The sequence below is a fragment of the Drosophila hydei genome, unplaced genomic scaffold, assembly GCF_003285905.1.
Source record: "Drosophila hydei strain 15085-1641.00,03,60 unplaced genomic scaffold, DhydRS2 tig00000413-arrow-arrow-pilon, whole genome shotgun sequence".
Taxonomy (NCBI): domain Eukaryota; kingdom Metazoa; phylum Arthropoda; class Insecta; order Diptera; family Drosophilidae; genus Drosophila; species Drosophila hydei.
In genome coordinates this window covers 229,890-252,304 of record NW_022045725.1, presented here as the reverse complement: position 1 = coordinate 252,304, position 22,415 = coordinate 229,890, and the positions used below count along the sequence as shown (strand labels likewise).

The following is a 22,415-nucleotide window of genomic DNA, read 5'->3' as shown; positions in this document are numbered from 1 at the left end:
TACATATAAACATACGTATATATCCATGTATATGTATATATATACACTTTTGGTCAATATCATTATTAAAACGGAATTATAAATTCATTAATGTTGAGGCAAGGCAAATACGAAACAAATATTCTTAGCTTTTGACAACCGCAAAAAATAATAAATATAAATATATATATATATATAAATATATATATATATATATATATATATATATATATATATATATATATATATATATATATATATATATATATATATATATGTAAATTGCATATTATTAACAAAGTATAAAACATAATTGTGGTATTGTAAATAATTTGAAGTAAAAAATAAGAACAATATATGAATGAATAATTGGGACGTCGATTAGAAATTAACATTGACCAATTGAGAAATGTTTGGCTAGCTTAGCTTTGAGTTGTAACAACAAATGATTCACTGTTTCCTTATTCCATTTTGTATTTTGTTTTTACAATTTTTACAATTATTTAGTTGGACAACTTTTAACAATTTCTTAACTAACCTAACCTCAAAAGTCGAAGGAAAAGCGATGTGTGCCCAAAACATCGGGTTTTCTCCCTTTCTTTTCCTCTTATGTTTCTTTTCCTTTTTCTTTTGTTTTTGTATACAGATTTTTGTGTCTTAAATTTGTTTAAAAAATTTCACAGTTGTAAAAAATTTGAGTGCTGGCAAATACGTTGCCCCGATTATTCAGCACGGATAAAGTATCTATATATTAGTGTATATATTTATATTTTAATACCTAAAAATGTGTTCATATGTGTGTGTGTTGGAGGACATGTGTATGTCTTTGAGTGGTGTGTGTGTGTGTGTATGTGTGTGTGTGTGTGTGTGTGTGTGTGTGTGTGTGTACGTGTGTGTGTATGTGTGTATGTGTGTTTGCTTTTGTTGACATTTCGAGAAATTGGAGCATTCAGCTGCTCGGCAGGGCCTGCTGTATCGTATCGCATGGAACACCGCTCTGATTGGATTTCCAATCGAGCGCTGTTAGTGACAATGCTCGGTCACATCGACGATAACCGATTTCTTCCAGCAGAACAGGAAATAGCCAACGCCAGCGCCCAGGACGACCATCATGCAGAGCCAGACATTGTATGTCATAAAGATCAGCATGAGCAGGAAGGAGAGCGTCACCTGGAGTACGTGCAGCAGCGTCTGGTATAGATGATTGATGGACAACATTGTTGGTCTGTATAGCGTGCATAACATTAAATAATTCGTTAGTTATATCTTGTATTATGAATTGCCCTTTTAAGACCCCATTAATGGAAGAACGGAAAATGTGTAAATGGTATTAGAGAGATAGAAAAAAAAACATAAACAAATTAATAAACAAACAAAATGAAACAGAATTCAAACGAAAACATGATGTAGTAAAACGAGAACTAGTTTTAGTTAAAGTTCTTTCGATAGTTGATTCACCTATACTAGTTCTTTAGTATTTATTGCTTCACTTAACTATCGATTAATTATCGCCTTTTTGGCGCGTTTGAAAACTATTTCAAAAGAACTGTTCCTTTACAATGTTAATTGAGCGAAATTTCTATATTTACAGTGAAAACTTTATTGAGAGAGGGACAGAAAAAGAGAGAGAGAGTGAAGTTGGCTTGCACTGACAAAGCTGTACAGTAACATAAGTGGGATTATATTTACTTTCTCGTTTGTTTTTTTTTTAACTAGAAAAGTTAGTTCTATAAGCTAAATAAATTAGATAGTAATAGATAATTTGGTGCAGTTACTGGGCGTGAATTGTGGCTAAACTAAAAACTACAAACTACATATACATTATTATTGCTTACAAAATAAGTTTTTGCAAATTGGAATTGCTACGCATTAGTGCATTGTGAGACTTAGTCACTGATAATTATTAATTTAGCCGATAACTGGGCAGGTAATCGTAATTGGGTCTCAGGTAACAATTTGTCATACAAATAATCAGACGCGAGTGTTTCGCACGGATCATAAAAAAGTTGGTACGAAGAGCGAAAGAGAGTTAATTGGATTTGCAAACAATAATATCGTATATAGGGTGTAATCAGATACACTGAAAGACATATGACTTATAATCGTAATACGGGCTAGATTTTTGGATAGGATTTTGGGTGAAAAAGGGGTAGCGGGAATATTGGGATACTTACGGTTGCTTGTGCACAACTTCGCCAACGTATCTGGGGGCATGAATATATATAGATATACATATACATATACATATATATAGATATATATATATTTGAGGCGTGGGCACAGTAAACGGTAAACGGGTAACGGTTGCGTGTATGTGTGTGTGTGTGTGTATGTGTGGGTGGGTGGGTGTACGTATACAGATGGGGGAAATCAATATCAAATTGTTATCGTTATCGTTATCAAATCGGAAACGTAAGATTTCATGATTGATTAAATTTAGAGATATAGGATTATTTTGGGTTTTACAGTTTTGCGAATATTTATAAGATGAAGAGCATAATTTACATGAAAGCACGCGCGATATTTGATTTGTTTATGATATTTTTGGTTTTTATTTTGTTTTATGATACAGTTGATGAGCGCAGAGGCGAAAAGCGTATGATACACACAAGAGACGCATATAAAACGGTAAACGGTAAACGGCAACGAAAACGAAAGAAAGAGAAAGAGAGAAAAATTTATGTGGTATATAAAGAGCATTAGACTATATATATTAATATATTGATGTACGTATATACAGAGTTACAAGGAAAAAATCAGCACAGTCACATGCATTTCAACTCACAAACAAAACAGAACAAGCACAAACGATATTCGATATGGGGATCTTCGATCTTTGACCTTCGATAGTCGATATACAAACTTTGATCTTTGCTCTTCTCTGTTTCATCTACAGATTTCGATCTACAATCATAGATGTATAATATTTCGTATTCGATCTACGCAGGCTACAAGCTACAATATCGATCTTCGATCTACGATCTTTAATCTACAATTTACAATTTTTGTTTTTATACAGTCATTAATCTTCAATCTTCGATCTCTACGTTATTCTTTCTACAATCTTCCAGTTGGGACGTTTAAGATATCCATATTCTTCGATACACTGTTATCGATCTTCAATCTATAATTATGGAATTTTAATCTTCGATCTGCGACCTTTGATTCACGAATTTCGTCATGCAGTCTTCGATCTTCAATCTCTGATCTTCAATATACAACATTCGATCTCCGATTTGTGATCTAGAATCTTCGATATTTGATCTTCGGTTTACTATCTACGATCTTCGGTCAATGATCTTTGATCAACAATCTTCGATCTGTAATATTCGGTCTCCGGTCCACAATCAACAATTATCAAGCTACGCTATACGGGATACTCACTGCACAGGCGATGGGGCAGCAGCGGCGGGCGTTGGTAGACGCGGCGCCTCTGGATTTCGCTGGGGTCCCGTGACGGGCCGATACTCGAGCAGATTGTACGTCTTCCAGAACAGATACTCGCGATAATATTTCAGGCCCTCGTAAAGCAGCGCCAACAGGAAAATGGCTATCATCGAGCCAATCAGACCAGCTACCGTCTCGATGTGCCACCACGAGAAGAGAATGGTCTCATCGTAGCCAAAGTGAAACTGGACACAGCACAAAAAGACACAAAAATACGATTTTAATTCGAATCTCTTTTGTCTTTACATGAATTTGGCTTCCATGCTTACCGCCATGGACATCATGTGCTCCATGCCGGTGCCGGTGCCGCCGCCGCCATGATGATGACCCGCATGCACGCCCATCGATAGATCGCCGTGGGTCGTCGCCAGAGGCGGCGTCAGCGTGGTGGCCGCCAGTCCCATATGGTCGTGATCGTGATGCATGTTCGCATGATCGTGCCCGTGCATGGAATGATCTATCAGTTCTACCACGGATTAGACACGAATATATATATATATATATATGATGAGCCACGATTTCTGGCAGCACCCGAGGCGTCTACTCACCAACAGTGGGTGCGCTGTGATGTGCGTGTGAATCCATTTGGCCAGTTGCTTCTCCTGCTCTGTCCGTTCCTTAGGGTTTACTGAGCTGCGGCGAAAGTCAAATGTAATACGAAAGTTTAGCCAAGGAGTATGTGATGAACGAGCATGCTCGACTGCCCTGCCTTGCTGAAGACTTAAGTTCCAATAGCTTTTAATATCTCAATCGATATTACGATAATTATCGATACTTATGACAAGTTCACAAACTTTAATTTTGATTATTATGCAACTTATGTAGAACGAAACGATATTTATCGATTGTCAGCAGACACGAAGAGTTATCAAACAGATCAGAGAAGCGACTGGATTACATACTCAGACAGCTCGAGTTCTTCTGGCTGCTTGCTGTGGTTATCGATCAGGAATTCACACAGTTTGCATTCAACTTCATTTACTGTTACTTTACTGTACGACCTCGCCACCTTCATTCCATTTTCGCATAGCGCAATTACGAATCTGGGCTATGTGTGCGATCACCCGTCGTTCCATCAATTGTCTATTGGCAGCTAGAAAGTAATTCATTCACTTCCAGCAATCAAATGACGCAGCAGCTGTCCAAAAAACACAATCGATTTATCTCTATATATGCGTATATCTACATATATATATATATATATATATATATATATATTGTCTGCTTGTCCGCTTGTCTGCTGCCACCTTTCACCCGCTGTTCATTTGAAATGAGCTTAGAAAGTTGCCCCAGCCACGCCCCATTTGCGCTTTAGAGCTCCACAGACAAAGGTCACAAATTCCTGCGGCATTCACTCAAATGAATTGAAATATCTCAGCATAACTGTGCGTGCGTAGGGAAGCTGGATGAAAGCGAGGCAGGGCGAGCGGGGGAGAGGAGAGAAAGGCTGCGTGGCAGAATTGACTAAGCTGTCAGCTTTAAGTTTGTCTACAAATTTAAACGAAGTACTTTGGCGACTGGGAGAGAGAGAGACAGATAGAGAGAAAGAGATATAGACATAGAGAGAGAGACAGAGAGAGATAGAGAGAGAGAAAGAGTTAAAGAGGGACAAAGGGAAAGAAAGAGAGACATAAAGAGAGATAGAGAGCGAGAGAAATATATAGTGTGGGAAAGAGATAGATAGATGAGGTGCAAAGGAGCTCTAGATATAGATATAGCTATTCAATAAACGATATCTCCAAGATATATAATCCGATTTTTGGTAAAGGAAAATCGAACTAATAGTAAAACTAATATTCGTTAGTATCACTTAGACTGGACATGGCACGCTCTATGATTTATTGAAGTTCTTAAGTAGCATAAATCTCAAATAGCTGAAGTCATAGGGAGTATCCGAATGTAATTTCAGCTCGGTTTTCCGTTACAAATTTCTATTAATCTATGTTTAAGCAGTTTGTGCCCCATGTAGACAAATAGAACTATTTATATATCACATAAAATTGCCTAGAGCTGATTGCTACTGCCAGTCAGCTTCAATTGCATATCGACTACATGTGAACCAGTATACTCTCTTGGCAATTGCATATAGAGCATGTGTAAGTGTAGAGTAAGCAGCATATCTCGTAAGATAAGTTGCAGGAAGTTTTGCCTTGTTAACTTCTCCATGCTGCTGCAAAACACGTTTAATTATCTTGTTCGATAACACAGCTGATAATTATCGAATGTTGAGGCCATGCCCAAAGTAATTATACACTACTTTCTCCTCAATGCTACGCTGCTTTAACTGTAATTTGAACACAATAAAGGATAACTTCTGTTGTTATCGATAACATACAGCACGATAGTCCTTTGTCAAAAAAAAAAAAGAAAAAAATTTCACTTTCGTTTTTACTTTGAGGTTGAAACCGTTGCACTGCACTTGCTCGACTAATCGGACTCGGGCGTCGTCCTCCCCTTCTGAACCTTGTCATGCGCGCATATATAGTACAGAGTGTATGGCATATAGTATATAGTTTATCATACTATTCCATATCACGCTCTTTATCACACTCAGCCGCAATAGTCGCATCAACTTTTGTGTATTTATTTTGCAATGTTTCTCATATGTGAAACGGGGGCAACTGCAGCGGTAAAAATGTTTCAGATTGAGGCATTACACTTGTTCTGCTGTTTGTTTATTTGTTTGTTTGTGGTCTGTGACCGCACACACTCACACACACACACACACACATGTGCGCATATCAGTGCAAATGAATGATAAGGCTGCATTTGGCGTGTTTCGATTGTCTGTGGTCTCTGCTGCTCGAGATACCCTTCCTGCCGGGCGTATGACACCATCTGGCTATATTATTCTGATCAGCAACAACAGCACAGTCTATGAGAAGTCGTAGGGACTTCACTTCAAAGTTAATCGATTTCTGTGATCAGCAGCATTATCTTAGGAATACCTTAGCTTTTACAGTATCGAGCATATGAGTTATATATGAGCAGAGTATTTCACCTTTGGCTATGTGGCTCTTCCCATCGTTCTTCCACTCTCAGCTTTATGGAGGGGGACTAGAAGCAATTAACGCTTTATGCCCGACTACAAATATCAGACGGTATATATATAGTGGGTGCCATATATGCAACTATGTATGTGTGTATATTATATAATAGGCATGGATACAGAGAATAATCTATGCAATGAACAGCTTTGTCGCCTTTATCAATAGTATTAATGCAGTTAGACTGTTCCGACAGCTGCTTTAGCGCGCTTTCACTGTACCTAAACTAGCAATGCTTAAAGGCCATATAGTTAGTTATTTATAATGGCTTTGAGCTATGGGAATTACCATTTAGTCTGACGTATTAAATCGCTCCGCACTCGATCTCTCTCCCACTCTCTCTCTCCCACTCTCTCTCTCTCTTTCTCAGATTCCATTGCTTTAAGCGATAAGCAATGCATGAGTTACACTCTCTCCATCTCCCTCTCTCGCTATCGCTCTGTTTCTCGACAGCCGTGTCTGAAATTACTTTATTATAACTTTTTAGGAATTACCTACTTTTCTTTCTCATGCCACGCCTCCGGCTGCTCCAGCCCCGTCACCGTCGCCGTAGCTGGCCCCAGTTTCGAGAATCCGGTTTTTCCAGCTACTTCATATGAAATATCTCTTTTCGCTTTTGCAATTAGACTTGTTAAAATCAAATGTGGAATTACCAAAGCTAATGCGCAGAATAATCTCCACGTCGAACCTGCCCGCTGCGTCGGGTGAGTGACTGAGGCACGTGACTCCGTCTTCATCCGGCTCTGGGCTAAGGTCGAGAGGCATCCAGACAGAGCCAACTCACAAAGGTACTGAATATGCGTGGGTTGACCCCACTATTGGATACCCTGTATGATTTCAGACATAGCCAAAAGCATTATATCGATAGCTTGCTATCGATAGGCGAAGTTTGCTAGGTATTTGCAGCCAGCTAGCATCATCTACGGCAATCGCTGCTAGAGAAGCTGATATACTCGTCAATATACCCTACTTGCAGGGTATATCCCTTAATACATAATAAACTAGTGGCCAGCCCAATCGCAACATTTGTTTTTCCCTTTGTCCAGTCGAACTTGTCTTAAGAATCATGTGTGTGTATATATATACGCGACTATCGCCTGTGACAACAAAGCAACCGCAATAAAAACAAAAAGAGTATAAAAACCAGCTGCTATTTGTTTTTTATACATTGTTGTTTTTCTCTTTAACAAAGATAAGCCAAAAAGCAAGTGCAAAACGCGCTCATGATTTGAAAGCAAATCCAAACGGTAAACCACATTCTTTGTGTCTCCCCCACTCCCTCTCTCTTTGCACTGACCCCACCCTATATAGGAATATATATATATACAAGTCCATCACTTATGGCCCATAACGGCATTATGTATGCTGGCTTATTCCAATGCGAGCGCGCTCAATAGAGGTTCACCTTGACGCCAGTCGAGCTCCGTTCAACTGGCCCAACGAGTTGGCCGCCTGCTGGCCACAATTGATCCGAAGAGCTTAAAGCTATGCTCCATATGTTCCGAAAACCTCTCATGCATATTACTTATTAGAGAACCTACTTGGCTAAGAGCGGCACATGGATTGCCCTAGCAACATCTGTAGATCTATGATAAGATATGATAATACAGTTAATGGATTACTCACACACTCGCATAATACATACAGATAGTATAAACATAAATCATACATCCCTAACGGCCCATCATACTGAGTTAAATATTCTCGATGTATACTTTATAAAGTTTAATTTGTAACTCAACTTGATTCTTCACAAAATATAAAATAAGATAAAAACTTAAATATATTTCTTGTATTTACTGAACATATAAAAAAAAAAAAAAAACAGAAAATAAACTAACAATATGTTAGATAGATCTAGAGTATATTCACAGAATATATAAAGAAAAGAATAAATTTCATTATTTTTCACACTTTCCTAGCTTCTGTCTGTGCCAAGGCAGATGCTCGACAAACTAAAAAGAAAACTTAAACTTTTATAGATTCATTTGTTAGTATTAGTTTCTTATTCTCTCTGTATGTGTGTGTGTGTGTGTGTTCGCGCTTTACAAAAGTCTAGTTGTGACTAGCATTTGAGTATTACAAGGTAAGTGGAAAGAACTGTTACTCTGATTCATCAGCGTCATCATGGTCGATCGATCGATCGAACGATGTTTCACTTGTCCATGAGTCCGAGTTGACGCATCTTGTTCAGGTAGTGCCGCTCGAGGGTGTTGGCACAGCGATAGTAATCGGTATTGGGCGAGTTGTAGTCGCGGCAATTGGAAAAGATGCGCGCCATGTCAGCCATGAACAGGCGACGCGTCTTATAGTAGCCGCGCTCGAGGCGCTCACCCACCGTCTTGAGGTCCATGGGGTATTTGATATGCACATAGTAGTCGGGCACGTCTTTGGCATTGACGGGCGACAGGAAGGGCCAGGCGGAGGCTTGGCGACGCAGCGACTGCAGCACCGTATCGAAGAGACTCGATAGATGAGCGGCATCCGTTAGTTCCTCGACACGTGCGGGCAGCAGCTCCGGCTGCCAGCCGATCTCTTTGAGGCCGGGTATCGATGCGATCGGTATGGAGGCGATGCCCTGCGTGAAGCACGTCAAACCGGGTCGCACTTTTTCCACATCCTTCTGCCGCTGCACAATCAACTCCTTGAGGATTTCGCTTTGTTGGCGTATGATCGATGTGAATTGGGTGTTCACAATGCTTGGATGGAGCTCGCAGTGCATTAGAGTGGCGCTGTCGTACTCCTTGATATAACCCTCATAGATGGGACGCGCCAGGCGTATGGTGTCCGAGAAGCCCTGCTTCTTGAAATAGCCAATGGCATTGCAATCGGCATAGGTCAACAGGTGCTGAATGCCATTCTGTAGGATGTAGTCCTTCAAGTGATTCATCAAATGGCTGCCGTAGCCTTTCACCTGCTCCGGCATGGCGATCGCACAGAACACGATCTCAGCGAATCCTTGCGTGGCAAAGAAGCGAAAACAGATCCCACCAATCGCCTGGCCCTTCTTAACCAATGCCATAGTCTTGTGCTTGGGATCGAACAGCAGTCGGGTTATGTATGTGGGCGGCATCTCCGGCAGCTGTTGCCCGAATATCGATTGGAGAGCGAGCAGGAAGATCATCGTCTCTTTATCGATCTCTTTCGTCAACGAATTGCCAATGCAGTGGAACTCGATGATGCCCTTCAGCTCCTCGGCCTTCACACTCTCATCGTGCGATACATTGAACGGATTCAGCACTGCCGGCTTGATGGCAGTCTGCGACTTCAATATGGCATCAATGGCACCACGGACCATATCAATCGGCAGATCGTTTTCCTTATCATTATCATTATCAAAATCTATACTCGAACTACTATTGTTATTCGGCTCATTTAGAAAACTTCTTGTCGCTTTATTACTATTATTATTCCACATTTTCTCGTCACTATTTTGCCCAGTCAAAAAAAAAACAACAAAGTCAACCAATCGAGAAAAATAATAATAATAATTAATATCAAAAAGAATTTGTTTTGCTAGCCAAATTTTGACAAATCAAAGTTACACAAGTCGACCAAAAACTACAAGCTAAAGCTAAATAATAACTAATTACATTTGCTACTTAATTAACAACTATTTTCCAACTGGTAAGTTTGTCATTTACCAGTTACCATTTAACATTTACCATTCGCGCCATTGCGCAATAATCTTCGTGAGGTTTCGAAGATCTGCTGAAAGGCGAATGGCTAACGGACATTCAAATACCCGTTCCTTGTGTTGCTGTTGTTGTTGTCTCGGTTTTACACACAAAAGACTTTCGCTTTCAGCTGGATACATTAGCGACTTCATTAGCAACTAACTCGCAGCATTATGCTCATAGCTATTATTTGCATATATATAAACAATAAATACAAATATAGAAGAATTCATGATTCTTCTACATTTATCCAGGTATTTATCATTTCTAGCGAAACTTAAAGTGCTCTCCTTTTGATCTATTGTGCATCGCATAGCAAATAATTGTAGTCGCTATCATAATCGCTGTGCATGTAAAAACTTGTTTTAGAGCAGCGAGAGCGAGCGCTGAAGAAAGAGAGCAAGCGAGAGAGAGAGAGAGCAACTCTTTGACAGCTGACAGGGGGAAGACTGCGATTGCTGCATGTGTTAGTTAGTGCGTTCATGTACAAATACACGCGCACGACTGTGCAGCGAAAGAGGTAGAGACATAGCAGGGAGTGAGTTCGCTTCGTGTCTATGTGTATGAGTATGCATGTGTGTGTGTATTGTTACGTCACAGCGCGCGCTACATTCAAGTTGCGAGACAATTGCAAATATTGCACGATGCGATCTAAATTCGAAATCGATCACAAAGCAAAAACAAAAAGCCAAAAAAGAAACAGATTTAAATACCAACAATCGCACACACACACGCACGTGATTATTGTCAGTGTGTGCATGCATATAACAGTTAAAGGCAAATCGACTGATTAACGAACGGAGCTGCAGCAACTGATAAACTGGCTCCGCACGTTCTTTTATTTGTTGATAAGTATGTATGTATGTACTAAATGAAGGCAACTACAGCAACAATTACATATGTTATTGTATATATGAATAAATACTTATACTTACTGCACTACACTTGACTGCTGCGCCAACAATTGCAAATTCAAATGCAAACAAGTATAAGCCGGTATATAAAAAAATCAACGGAATGTGCAAAGCTGAAACAGAAATCGGTAATAAATAAACGATACATGTTATTATTTTTCTTTTTTTCGGGAGTGTAATCACTGTTTGAATAAGCCTGCACGTACACACACGACACACACGCAATTATATAGTCAGTCGTATTTATCGCAGTCAAATTATCGTTTGACAATTCGCATGCCGTCCGTGCTTGCAGCATTGGAGAGAGCGATGCACAATCAGAACAGCTGTTCATAACGGCATAATTGAACAATCAAAACCGTCGTTGACAACGACAACGGCGATGTCACAGTTGGCGAATCCATTAGCATAACAATAATGCGAACATTTCCAGCACTTTATTCATTGAATGCACAAACATAACATAACAAGAAAAAAGATTTAATAAATGTTATAGCAAGAAACCGCACTGGCAGCGTTATTTAATCACATATCAAAGAAACATGTTTCCATTTAGTGATTTGTGCGACAATGTCTTAACACAACTTTATTGCATTATTGCACAGAAATTGAGTTATTGTTTATTTAATAATACTTTTATTATTTACTTATTTTCGCCGTATCGGTATTGAATAAAAAATAAACCAAAAAATGCGCACGTCCGCCCGCAGACAACTAGTTCGCACGATTAAAGTTTCTCCTTCCTTCATAGCACCATCATTGGGAAAACGATTGTTGAGCTTTTCGATCCACTAATCGATTCTTCTTTGCAATCGAGTATATTTTTTTGTCTTACTCTTAAATATCGAATAGGTAAGAATGAACGTAATAAAAAATATAATATTCACGTTATATACAAAAATGTATGAAATGTGAATGCATTTTAAATGTAATTCAATAATACATAACAATGATTGCAAAACGCATTAAATAAATAAAAACAGCTGTGAAGTGTGTGCACAGGTGTTATCAGCTTAGCCAGAGGTTAGTGTGTACACACTGATACATACAATAGCGGCTAGCAAGTGTATACCTAACAGATTTAGTTTGTCAACTATTTATACGCAGTAAATAAGGAAAAATAAAGACAAAAACGTTTATTAAACAAGGTGTGTCAATAAATCAAGTACTCTATGTTTATAAAACTAATTCAAATCATTTTTTCTGTGAATATATTTATAGCATATAATTCTTACAGCAGCTGTTGCACGCTCTGACCAAAAGATCAAAACAAATACCACGTGCAGCAAATATTTGCAATCAAAGCGAATTCCCTCATTTTTTATTTTCAATTGTAATAACACAAACGCCTTAGGATGGGTATGGTACAGAAGCGCAAGAAGATGCACTATGGTGACACACATCTACAGCGTCGTTGGCGTGTGCGCAACCGGCGTAGAGACCTTGACCAGATTGACGACGATATGCGCACACGCAGCGGCGAGCTGATTAACCAGAACGTTGACTTAGATAAACCGGGCTTTGCACAGTTCTACTGCGTCCACTGCGCCAAGTACTTCATCGACGACAGATCCATGCAGGCGCACTTTCGCACCAAGGTGCACAAGCGACGTCTCAAGGCACTCGAAACGGAGCCATACAGCATCGAGGAGTCGGAACGGGCGGCTGGCCGCGGCAGCTTCAAACAGCCAAAAAAGCGCGTCATTGAGACACAACCCAGCAAGGATGAAGCTAGGGCTGGCAAACGCATCAAAGTGGAGGAGAAGCCCGAAGACAGCAATGCCATGGAAGAGGAAGCGCCCACAACGTCCACAAAGGTGACGCGAAAGAGAACCAAGAAAATGGAGACCTGAACCAATGGGAAATCATGGAGACACTTAAGGATCTACTAGTTCGATAGATAAATACCTAATTATTTTTTTTCTTTACAAAATGTATGTAAAATATAATTAACGAATGTTAAATTCCTTTATAGTTTTCTCTATTACTTTTAAACAAGGAGATTAGTGCAGGCATTAAACCAGGACTACAAATCACCAAAGCACATATTGGCCTGTCCAACTTCCTTTATGTTATGCATATTGAAACAGGAACTAAGGCAGGGCTTTAATTATAAGTGTAGTTCGTCGTCGGATTCGGGCTTAACTTTCCAAGCTAATATTTTCCATTACGTTTAAATAAAGCACAAATTGTTCTTTTCTTTTCATTCTATACAAATTGTACGGTATAAATATATTTGTTTTCTGTAGACGTGGATCGCTTATGCATATATGTACACATTCTATAATAATATATACAAACTAAGAGTTATTCGAGTAATATTTAACAATTTACAATTTCTGTTATATTGAAACAGAATTAGATGCGGTTCTTCCTTTTCTCTTTTGTTCTGTTGCTTTTAAGTACTAAATTTGCAGTTTTATAAGCTATTTTGTCCATTTACGTGTTTTGCATTTGGTTTGATGGTTACAAAAAAAAACAAATTTTTCATTATGTTTAGTGTAAATTTAATGTATGTATTTTTGGTGTACATAAAATTGATTTTAGCCGAAAAGCGAACGGATTTCGATTTGGATCTTGAGTATATATAATGACAACGCTAAAAACAATAATGAGGTATGTGATTTCTTTTGTTTCTCTATGTAAATAATTGTTTTTGTTTTTATTTGTTTTAAGTTTTGCGACCGTTGGACGACTAATTTAAGTATTTATGTTTTATTTGCTTTGCTTTACTGTTTTTTTTTCTTTTGTAATCCTCTGTGTATATGGATGATATGCATGGAACCAGGATGATAACTGGGGCAGTGTGTCTGTGCATGTGTGTGTGTGTATGTGTGTATTAGAGAGTGTGCGTTTGTATATACATGGTGTCATTTGGATGCAAGTGTAAACTGTTCTGTGTGTGTTGCATTTGTATGTGTGTGTAAGTGCGCTCATGCGTGAGTGTATATACATATGTATTTATGTGTAAGTGCGCCTATATTTCCGCGTGTGTGAGTATATATACATATGTATATACGACTACGTTTGCCACTGGCTTTGTTTGCAAAAAAAAAAATATATATATATATATCTATATCATAAGTTCTAGAGGAGTTTGTATAAACGGGTTCTGTTTCGACTAGTTTTCACAGTTTGTTTAGAGTTGGTTGCTTTTGCTGTTGCTCAGGATTGGACGCAACATTTTGTGGCGTCCCATTTTTGGTAGCGCGCCTGCGCGTCTGTTGCTTGCCAGCTGCCTTGAGCGATGGTGCAGCAGCAGCTGGAGTAACGGCAGCAGGAGGAGCCAACGGTACAACTGGTGCGGGCGGTGCAGGCGTCATCTGCTCCATGGTAAAGAACGGATGATTGAGCGCCTGCTCGGCGGTAATACGCTTATGGGGATTTATTTCGAGCAGACGCCCAAGCAGATCGTAGGCGCTCGCTGGAAAGCATTCGTATGGCTCCAGTGGCTCCGTGACGTAGACGCTGTCCTCGCAGAGGCAATTGAAGAAATATTGATCACAGTTCTTGCACACATCGATCCGGCCATCGGGTGACTCGTGCTTTCGCACCATCTCCTGGTCGCTGAAGATCAAGCGATTGCGAAAGCGCAGGCAGAGCTTACGCAAATTCAATGGCTTCGATCGCTGGCTGAGGGTGACCATGCGTTCCAGTGCCAAAGCCGTCTTGCGTATGGCTCGATCCCCAAAGATGGTGACTATCTCGGCCAGGGCAACAAAATCGTTGGGCGCTTTAAAAAACGGATAGACGGCGGACAGTATGGACAGAAAAATGACGCCCGCAGCCCAAACATCGACAGCTGTCGTTTGATCCGCATACTTGAGCAGCACCTCCGGCGGCCGATAGCCGGGCGTGCCCGCTCTCGAGGCATGCACCTCCTTCTTCGTTAGGCAATTGATGCAAACGGAAGGATTTGCAAAGCAAAAGCATTTCGAGTTGTTGCCACCGCCGCCAGCTGTACGATTCGTATTGTATTTTACCCCAGTGGCGCTGCCAGTGGGGACAATTGAAGGCTCCTGCCGCTGCTGCTGCTGCTGCTGCTGCTGCTGCACCAACACTATTGGCTGTGGCTGAGCCGCCGGCACCTGTTGCTGCTGTATGGTGGTGCTGGTTGTTGACACCACTGCCGACGCCGCCGCCGCTGCTGCCGCTGCCGCTGCGGCCGCCGCAGCTTCGCTCACCTCTGTCAAATTCTGTTTGCTATCATTGAGCGGCAGATCTCCGGTAGCTTTGGCGCTCTGCGCTATTTCGTTGACAGGCTTCAGCGGCATCTTGTTCCAGCTACTGACATTTGTCTCCTCAATCAGCCGCATGCGTTTCACAGCGCCACCGAGAGTTGCCTCTGGGGATGCTGCTGCTGTTGCGGAGAACTGCTGCTGCTGTTGTTGATGTTGCTGTGGCTCACGTTCTCGCGGACGCTTGCTGTTGGCTGCCAGTTGCTGCTGCTGCTGGTGTTGTTGTGCGGCAATGCCGGCTACTGTTCCGGCAGGTAGATTGACGTGTTGTGCCAGCCCAAAGTCGACGAGCAGGAACTGGCCCTGGCGACGATTGTATAAAAAATTGCTGGGCTTCACATCGCGATGGATGATGTTGAACTTGTGCACGTGTCGCAGGGCCAACAGCAGATTGCGCATATACAAACGAATCTCCGGCACCTCCATCTTCGTGTAGAAGTCGTGGAAGCGATCGTGCGGCATGTAGGGCATCACAAACGCTGCAGACGCCTCACAGCGCAAACAGCAGTTGATGCCGACGACGTTGTCGGTGCCTCTATGGAGGAAAAGAGATAGCATATTAGATTTGCTGATTGATGGTTGGATTAGAGCTACGGATGACTGCTGAGGGATTAGAGCTTGTGAACAGTCCCATATCAAAGACTGATCGGCGTGAGCGCTGATAAAGAGCCATTAGTACTTTTTCTTCAAGCAAAGAATCAAAACGAGGGTAAAGAACTGATTATTGTGGAAGATATATATATATATATATATATATATATATATATTTATTTATTTATGATATACTCTATTCCCAAGCGAAGGCTGTCGGTATATAATATTTTTGCTTTATACACGATCCAGTAAAGTGCCATGGGTGCAAAAGAAGCCCAAGTGTTCGCTAAGGGTTAAGTGACGCCATTTGTTGGTTAACATTTTGCTAATGTGCAAATTCTTTGGCGAATCTCGCCCGTTCTATTATTAACAGCTTCATAAATAAGTGTATTTCGTATTAATTCAATTAAGAGAAAAACTCGAGAGGAGCTCAGCTGGTCATCTATTCTATTGTCAATGGCTGCACAGCTTATGCCCTGCAGTGGTAGCTGGAGAGGGTCGCCTACGTCGATGGTCGACGTCATGGCAATGATTATTAGCCAAGCACTGCGCACGCCTCGAAATCCCCGTCGTCCCCAATCATAATTGTTAAGCGCTGTGACGCAATTCGGCAACGGAATTTGCGCAAATTGAATGGATAGGGATAGAAATACACACACATACACAGCATTAGATACGTATGTGAACAGCAACAGAGTGAAAGACAGAGAGAGAGAGAGAGAGAGAGAGAGAGAGATGGAGCAATAGCTGTACAACCGGCCGGCTGACCGCCTGACTAATGTTATGTTTAGAGCAGCCAACCCCCACCATTCGCCCACCTTGTCGACCCACGCAGAGCGTAGTCCACTGAGCTTGAGCACCCTCTCTTACTCTTGCTCGTCTGTTGGACATAAATAATCCGAGCAGAGCAGAGGAGAACAAACCCTGTCGAAAATCAAGCCGGCTGCCATTCGGTATTTAGGCATATTTTTGCGATAACCTTGCCCAAGGTAGTTCAAAGCGGAATTGAACGGTTTTTCTACATCATCAGACATACTCACGCACACACAGATATACACGCATATATGTGTATTGCTTATCTAATCTCAGCTAAGCAGAGCGACTAGTATCGATAATATGCAAGTACCCAGTCACTGTAATCGATACTTATTGGGAGGTCATGGAAGGATATTTAAACTAGCAATAACAATTCCACTTTGCGTAGATGACAGTGATCTTAATAGACATACATATGTACATCTTATGTGTATAAGACACTCATATAAGTGTGCATACATACATACATACATACATACGTATGTGTGTGTTTAAATCTATATGAAATTGCTTGCATGATTTGTAAACAAACGTTACACGAGAAATAATTGGCAAATCCGAGTGACTGAACGAGGAAAAGAGAGGCTGGCGACCATGTAACTGAGAAGGTGGCACGTGAATGGTGTGTGAAAGTGCAATAAACGTCAGACCAATGGCAACGGGAACGCCAACGGCAACGGCAAAGGCAACAGCAACAGCAACTTGAAATAAATTGCAATGACGTATGTGCCGTTGGCACGTAGAATCGAAGAGACGTCTACGGCAACCGGCTGACGTCGTTCGTGACGCTCTTTCAGTGAAAAGGCGGCACACATATACACACGCACACATGACTCTCACACGAATGCAGAGAAATTATTTACGTTTATCTTGCAATTTGCAGTTATGAATTTTCGTATCGATAATATTGGATAGAGTCTGACATACCCCATGTCTGTCATGCATTGTAGCTCCTTCATAATGCGATCCGGATGGCTGGTGGGTATATGATGTTTGATCGCAAACTTGCGCCGCATATTGTCCGGCAGCTGTGCCTCCCGTTTGAGTGTCGCCAGGAGCACAGTGCTGAATGTTCCATTACCAATCCGACTCTGTACATCAAATATTTGTGCAATATCGGGTATGCGCTGCAGGAGATCGTTGATAGCCTCTGCAAATTGAAATCATCAATATTAATAACAAAATGGCAGCTTTTGTTAAATCTGGCAGCACTTGCCCTCTGTCTCTCTCTTTCTTTCTGTCTAATGTATAAAAATAGATTTGAATAGGAACATACACACACATACACACACACACACAGTAAATATGCAGTGCTGCCATCATAAAAAAGGAATAGAAATTCAAAATGGTTGCCTTACCGTCGCTCTTGTTGCGCGGCTTCGTCCTGTAACTCGCCGCAATTGTTGCATATTGTTCGGCGATTGCCAACACTGACGGATGCTTTTGTAGTTTAACAATGCTGTTATAATTGTTGTTGTTACTCTGCTTACTATTAACTATATTTGTCGGTGCTATTGGAGCAGCGGTTACGTCGGCTACTGCCCGAGCGCGTGCAGCTGAAATCGCTGCAGTTGTTGCTTGCACCGTCTGCTCGTCCTGCCGCGGCCAAGAGTGCATGCCTCTGCTTGCACTTGGCTGCACATTCACGCTCATTCCTTGAAATGTGGCTGCCAACTTTGGACTCGAGTTGCCATCAACTGCAGCTGCTCCCGTTTTTGTTGTTTGTATCGTATTGGTAGACAGCTGCTGTTGCGTATGCTTTAGTTTGGTTAAGTTTTTGTTGTTATTTACCCTTTGAGCGTGTGGATATGTTTTGGTAGCTGGAGCAGCCGCCACGACAACATTGTCGCAGCGGCCGTTGCCGGAGTTCAAGCGCTTATCCATTTCGAAGGTTTTGTTAACCCAATCAGTAGCAGCATCGGCCCGAGTTGGCGTTAACAATTTATTTAAATGGGCAGCACTTAAAAATCACAAACTTCTTTAAATTTTTTTTAGCTCTGTAGTGTTTTTGTTTGCCGCCTTATTGCGTCTAGGTGGAATGGCCTTTTTTAAATTTTTTTCTATAAATACATGGAAATTTTGTCCGAACTTGCGAATAAAATTGAATCTTATTAATTTTGCTGTTATAATTTTGAAAATTTGTTTAATAAGTTTTTATTTGTGCCAAATGAAATTGTTGAGCGCTGTACTATTACTGGCACACAGGCCGCTGTTTGCCTTTCTAGCAGGCAAAATTTGAATCGCTTACTTTTTTTTATTTTTCAGTCAATTTTGATTCCGTTTGGCTTCGTCTCTGTTGCTGCCGCTCCCGCTGTCACTCGCCTCTGCAGAGCGATGTTTTTTCTGGCGAATATCAGCGGGACTTATTTTGTTTGTCTCTCGAACTTTCCGTACCATTTAATTTAAATGCGACCATTGATCAAGTTACTTAGTCTATGCCTGGCAGGCCATTGCAATCTTTTGACAATTCGACGACGGCGACAAATGGCGACCAGCTGATGGGAACAGTGTTGCCGACATTGGCATATCGTATATTGTTCGACTTCAGCGTTGCCTATCGATAGCTTTGTTTGCCGAATGCCGCCAAATTTAAGCATGCAATTCAATTTTAATAATTATGAATGATACAATTGATAAACTGACACTTAGTTACAACTAAAAATGCATACAGAAAAAAATTATTACATTACATGGAAATTATTGAGTATACGGCATACATAATTACAAATGTTGACTAAAACATAAAAATACACTAATGCATTTGGCAAATAGTTAAAACAGAAGAGGAAGAAAAGAAAAACGCCTGCGCAAACATAAAAATACAATAAATAATGAAAATTCAACGTCCTGACTCATTGGCCAACAGCGGTATACCCACTGTATATGTGGCTGTGCTGGTATCGATCTGATTGGGATCGTCGCAACGGGCACAGGGTCCCAACAGACGTAACATACGAGTAGCCAGGGATTTCTTCCTTTGGCCAAAGTTCGTATTGGCCGTGTACTGTAGCATGCTGAACTGACTCTGGTTGATTGAGCTGCTGTTGCTCGACTCGTGCTGATTGAGTGGCACTAGCTCAAAGACCCGATTCCTGTGCTTGTCAAAGTAAATCAATCCCCGGCGCTGTTCCCACTCCCGCATGTCCACTCCAGGTCCAAAATTGGCTTGGTGCGGCGAACGCAGCTCGTTACCCTCAATCTCAATGGCCGAGTCATTGCTGCTAGGATGGCTGCTACGCGAGTGGTTTGTGGGGATGTCATTTGAGCCAGTTGGTTGCATGTTAACGCCAACTTCAAGACCAGCTATAATAAGCTAATGGTTATTAATTGTTCATTATTTTATTTGTAGATATATAGTAATACTTAAAGCTTGCCCCTTGGCATCAACATCGGCGCTATCGCTGCTAAAGTTTAGAGAAAGACGCTTTATGATTCCGCTCTTCTTCACCGATTTGGTCAGTTTTAGCTGGTGACCGGCCGGCTGTACGCTGAGCAGCGGTATCTCAATAGAACCGACGCTGCTATCATATGTGATGTCATTCAGATTTGTAACGGGATGCGGTGTTGCATTAGCCGCTATAGCGGGCATATTCGAAATGTTGGATAAGTGGGAGAGTGCTGGCAAATCAGTTTGTGTGGCGACGCTCTCATTGGGTGGACAATACATGAGGGATCGCAGCGAATGGGCAGCTGCTGGGCCAACTGCTTGACGTTTTAACTTGTCCTTACAATCGGTTAATTCCGTCCGTATGACCTCAAAGTTCTTGCGTAAGACAAGATTATCGTTGATTTTCTTGTAGAGCCTGCTCTCTAGATAATCATTGTACGACTGCAAGTGATCTTTTTCGCTGATTAAACGTTCGTAGCTCTCATCACGTATCTGTGTATCTGTGCTGCTGCTGTTGGCCAACGAGAGCGAATGATCTATTTTTTGCTGATCGTCAGTGCCACCTCGGGGCGTCAGAGATTCGGGCATCGAGCGATGCCTTTGAAATGAGCCAGCTGAATTGCGACGTTGTTTTTCCTGATCGTGTATGTCCGCAATGTATTTGCTCACTTTACTCGTCACGTGCTTGTACGTTCGCTTCGTGTATGCCGTGTGGATATCCTGATAGGAAATTGCTTTATTGCTGCGCCCACTGCCCAACTGTAGGTGCGCATCGGTAACCCCATTGTTGTCTGTAATAAAATGTATGAACATGGAATGTCTATCTTAGCACTCATCCAGTTACTCACTACGCTTAGCACCGCTTTCAGTGTGCTCCATGCCGAGTGGATCGCTGGCGCACGTTTTTTCTGAGCAGTCGCTGTTTAAAAATGGCGACGCTTGGCGCTCAATGTTATCGGCCACATCGAGACCCAAGCACAAGCTATATTGGCGCTGAAAACTAGGACTTTTGCCATCGCTGGCTGTGGTGGCGTTTAGTTTGTCAAACAGTTCGTCGGTGGGAAAGCTTTCGTCTTGCAGACTCATATTTTTTATTAGAGCAATTAACAAACTGATGCAAAACTGGAAAAGCACCGTTACGTTGCAGCATTGCCAGTAAAAAGTTGCAAATAACCGTTTCGATTTTCACTGACAATCGATAAGTGATTTTTCATTTAGTATTTCAGCATTTATAAATGCCGTGAGAAATATCGTGAGTTACAGCTCGAATCTTTAAATATCGATAAGTTGAGAGGACACATCCATAAGCCGGCGTCATTATTGCTCGAAGCTTCTACGATTCGGTTGCACAAATTATAATCGACGTCTAACACCTATTAATTTGTAGCAGAATGTCACTGGAACAAGTAAGTACACAAATAATGAAGCATTAAAGTATTCATAACGTAAACACGTGCCGTTTGCCACAGTTGAAGGCCGATGTCGCTGAGTGCGTTGCATTATTGGAGCAAGCGAAAAGTGCGCGTGTAAAAGGCGCCTTAACCCAGGCGAAGGCTGAGGCAGAACGCGAAATTATTAACCTAGAGATAAAAGCACGCTTGGCGGCCGAACGTAAAGCGGGTGCAGAGACTAAGCGGTATGGAATCATTTTGATATTTTTGCTAGCTGTGTATAAACTGAAATATGCTTGACAGATATCTACATGAGTTAACGGACTACGGCTGGGATCAGAGCCCCAAATTCATTAAGCTGTTCATAACGCTACCCGGTGTACAGAACTGTGCGGAGGAGGCAGTCACTGTTAACTACACGGAGCACTCGCTGCAGCTGCACGTGAGCGATTTGAATGGCAAAGATTTTGGTCTGAGCGTCAACAATCTGCTCTATGGCATTGATGTTGAGAAAAGCTATCGGAAGCTAAAGACGGACATGGTTGCGATATATTTGAAGAAGGTAGATGAGGGTCAGAACTGGGATGTGCTGACGTCCATACAGAAGCGTTTGAAACAGAAGCAGGATAGTGAATTATCTAAGGATAGTGATAACCCCGAGGGCGCATTGGTCAACATAATGAAGAAAATGTATAACTCCGGCGATTCAAAGACTAAGCAATTGATTGCCAAGGCTTGGACCGAAAGTCAGGACAAGGCACGTTTTGGCCCGGAAACTGGTGGTCTGGGCAACTTGGGCGATCTGTAGAGTATTAGGTTTAATTGAAGAAAAAATAAGAACGGTTCTAAAGAAGAAAAAATATATGAACAATATATGTATATTCCACATAAATTTATCATTAATTTATACATATTTAATTCAAA

The 22,415-nt window shown here is 41.3% G+C and overlaps 6 protein-coding genes across 14 annotated transcripts; 2 read left to right on the top strand and 4 right to left on the bottom strand.

Annotated features, from left to right (window-relative positions):
• Positions 1 to 300: 300 nt before the first annotated feature.
• On the bottom strand, positions 301 to 11,813 carry LOC111597327 (high affinity copper uptake protein 1). Of its 5 annotated transcripts, none has more exons than XM_023311968.2 (7): positions 11,712 to 11,813; positions 11,086 to 11,177; positions 3,975 to 4,059; positions 3,696 to 3,883; positions 3,364 to 3,611; positions 2,154 to 2,183; positions 301 to 1,204 (listed from the first exon to the last, which is right to left on the bottom strand). In XM_023311968.2, exons 3-7 carry the CDS (start codon positions 4,009 to 4,011, stop codon positions 1,003 to 1,005), a joined length of 705 nt encoding a protein of 234 aa, XP_023167736.1. In that variant the 5' UTR covers positions 4,012 to 4,059; positions 11,086 to 11,177; positions 11,712 to 11,813; the 3' UTR covers positions 301 to 1,002. The 5 variants fall into 5 exon arrangements, with proteins under 5 accessions (XP_023167736.1, XP_023167734.1, XP_030080083.1 ...); XM_023311966.2 differs by having other exon boundaries at positions 3,696 to 3,892; positions 11,712 to 11,810; XM_030224223.1 differs by lacking the exon at positions 11,712 to 11,813 and adding an exon at positions 11,271 to 11,287 and having other exon boundaries at positions 3,696 to 3,892.
• On the bottom strand, positions 8,494 to 9,904 carry LOC111597326 (histone acetyltransferase KAT2B-like). Its single transcript, XM_023311965.2, has one exon. It carries the CDS (start codon positions 9,889 to 9,891, stop codon positions 8,629 to 8,631), a length of 1,263 nt encoding a protein of 420 aa, XP_023167733.1. The 5' UTR covers positions 9,892 to 9,904; the 3' UTR covers positions 8,494 to 8,628.
• Positions 11,814 to 12,112: 299 nt separating the features above from the next.
• Positions 12,113 to 13,258, top strand: LOC111597329 (zinc finger protein 593 homolog). The gene is made up of 2 exons (XM_023311972.2): positions 12,113 to 12,212; positions 12,286 to 13,258. The coding sequence occupies exon 2, from the start codon at positions 12,420 to 12,422 to the stop codon at positions 12,915 to 12,917; it is 498 nt and encodes a 165-aa protein (XP_023167740.2). The 5' UTR covers positions 12,113 to 12,212; positions 12,286 to 12,419; the 3' UTR covers positions 12,918 to 13,258.
• Positions 13,259 to 13,799: 541 nt separating this feature from the next.
• Positions 13,800 to 19,033, bottom strand: LOC111597324 (cell division cycle 7-related protein kinase). Of its 4 annotated transcripts, none has more exons than XM_030224222.1 (4): positions 18,961 to 19,033; positions 18,071 to 18,772; positions 17,640 to 17,862; positions 13,800 to 15,837 (listed from the first exon to the last, which is right to left on the bottom strand). In XM_030224222.1, exons 2-4 carry the CDS (start codon positions 18,594 to 18,596, stop codon positions 14,193 to 14,195), a joined length of 2,394 nt encoding a protein of 797 aa, XP_030080082.1. In that variant the 5' UTR covers positions 18,597 to 18,772; positions 18,961 to 19,033; the 3' UTR covers positions 13,800 to 14,192. The 4 variants fall into 4 exon arrangements, with proteins under 4 accessions (XP_030080082.1, XP_023167730.2, XP_023167728.2 ...); XM_023311962.2 differs by lacking the exon at positions 18,961 to 19,033 and having other exon boundaries at positions 18,071 to 18,142; positions 18,203 to 18,941; XM_023311960.2 differs by lacking the exon at positions 18,961 to 19,033 and having other exon boundaries at positions 18,071 to 18,458; positions 18,504 to 18,941.
• On the bottom strand, positions 18,961 to 21,277 carry LOC111597325 (protein swallow). 2 transcript variants are annotated; one of them, XM_023311964.2, is made up of 3 exons: positions 20,952 to 21,277; positions 20,076 to 20,891; positions 18,961 to 20,015 (listed from the first exon to the last, which is right to left on the bottom strand). In XM_023311964.2, the coding sequence occupies exons 1-3, from the start codon at positions 21,184 to 21,186 to the stop codon at positions 19,552 to 19,554; spliced, it is 1,515 nt and encodes a 504-aa protein (XP_023167732.2). In that variant the 5' UTR covers positions 21,187 to 21,277; the 3' UTR covers positions 18,961 to 19,551. The 2 variants fall into 2 exon arrangements, with proteins under 2 accessions (XP_023167732.2, XP_023167731.2); XM_023311963.2 differs by having other exon boundaries at positions 20,949 to 21,276.
• Positions 21,278 to 21,390: 113 nt separating this feature from the next.
• Positions 21,391 to 22,374, top strand: LOC111597328 (calcyclin-binding protein). The gene is made up of 3 exons (XM_023311971.1): positions 21,391 to 21,506; positions 21,570 to 21,736; positions 21,795 to 22,374. Exons 1-3 carry the CDS (start codon positions 21,492 to 21,494, stop codon positions 22,297 to 22,299), a joined length of 687 nt encoding a protein of 228 aa, XP_023167739.1. The 5' UTR covers positions 21,391 to 21,491; the 3' UTR covers positions 22,300 to 22,374.
• The last annotated feature ends 41 nt before the right edge of the window (positions 22,375 to 22,415 follow it).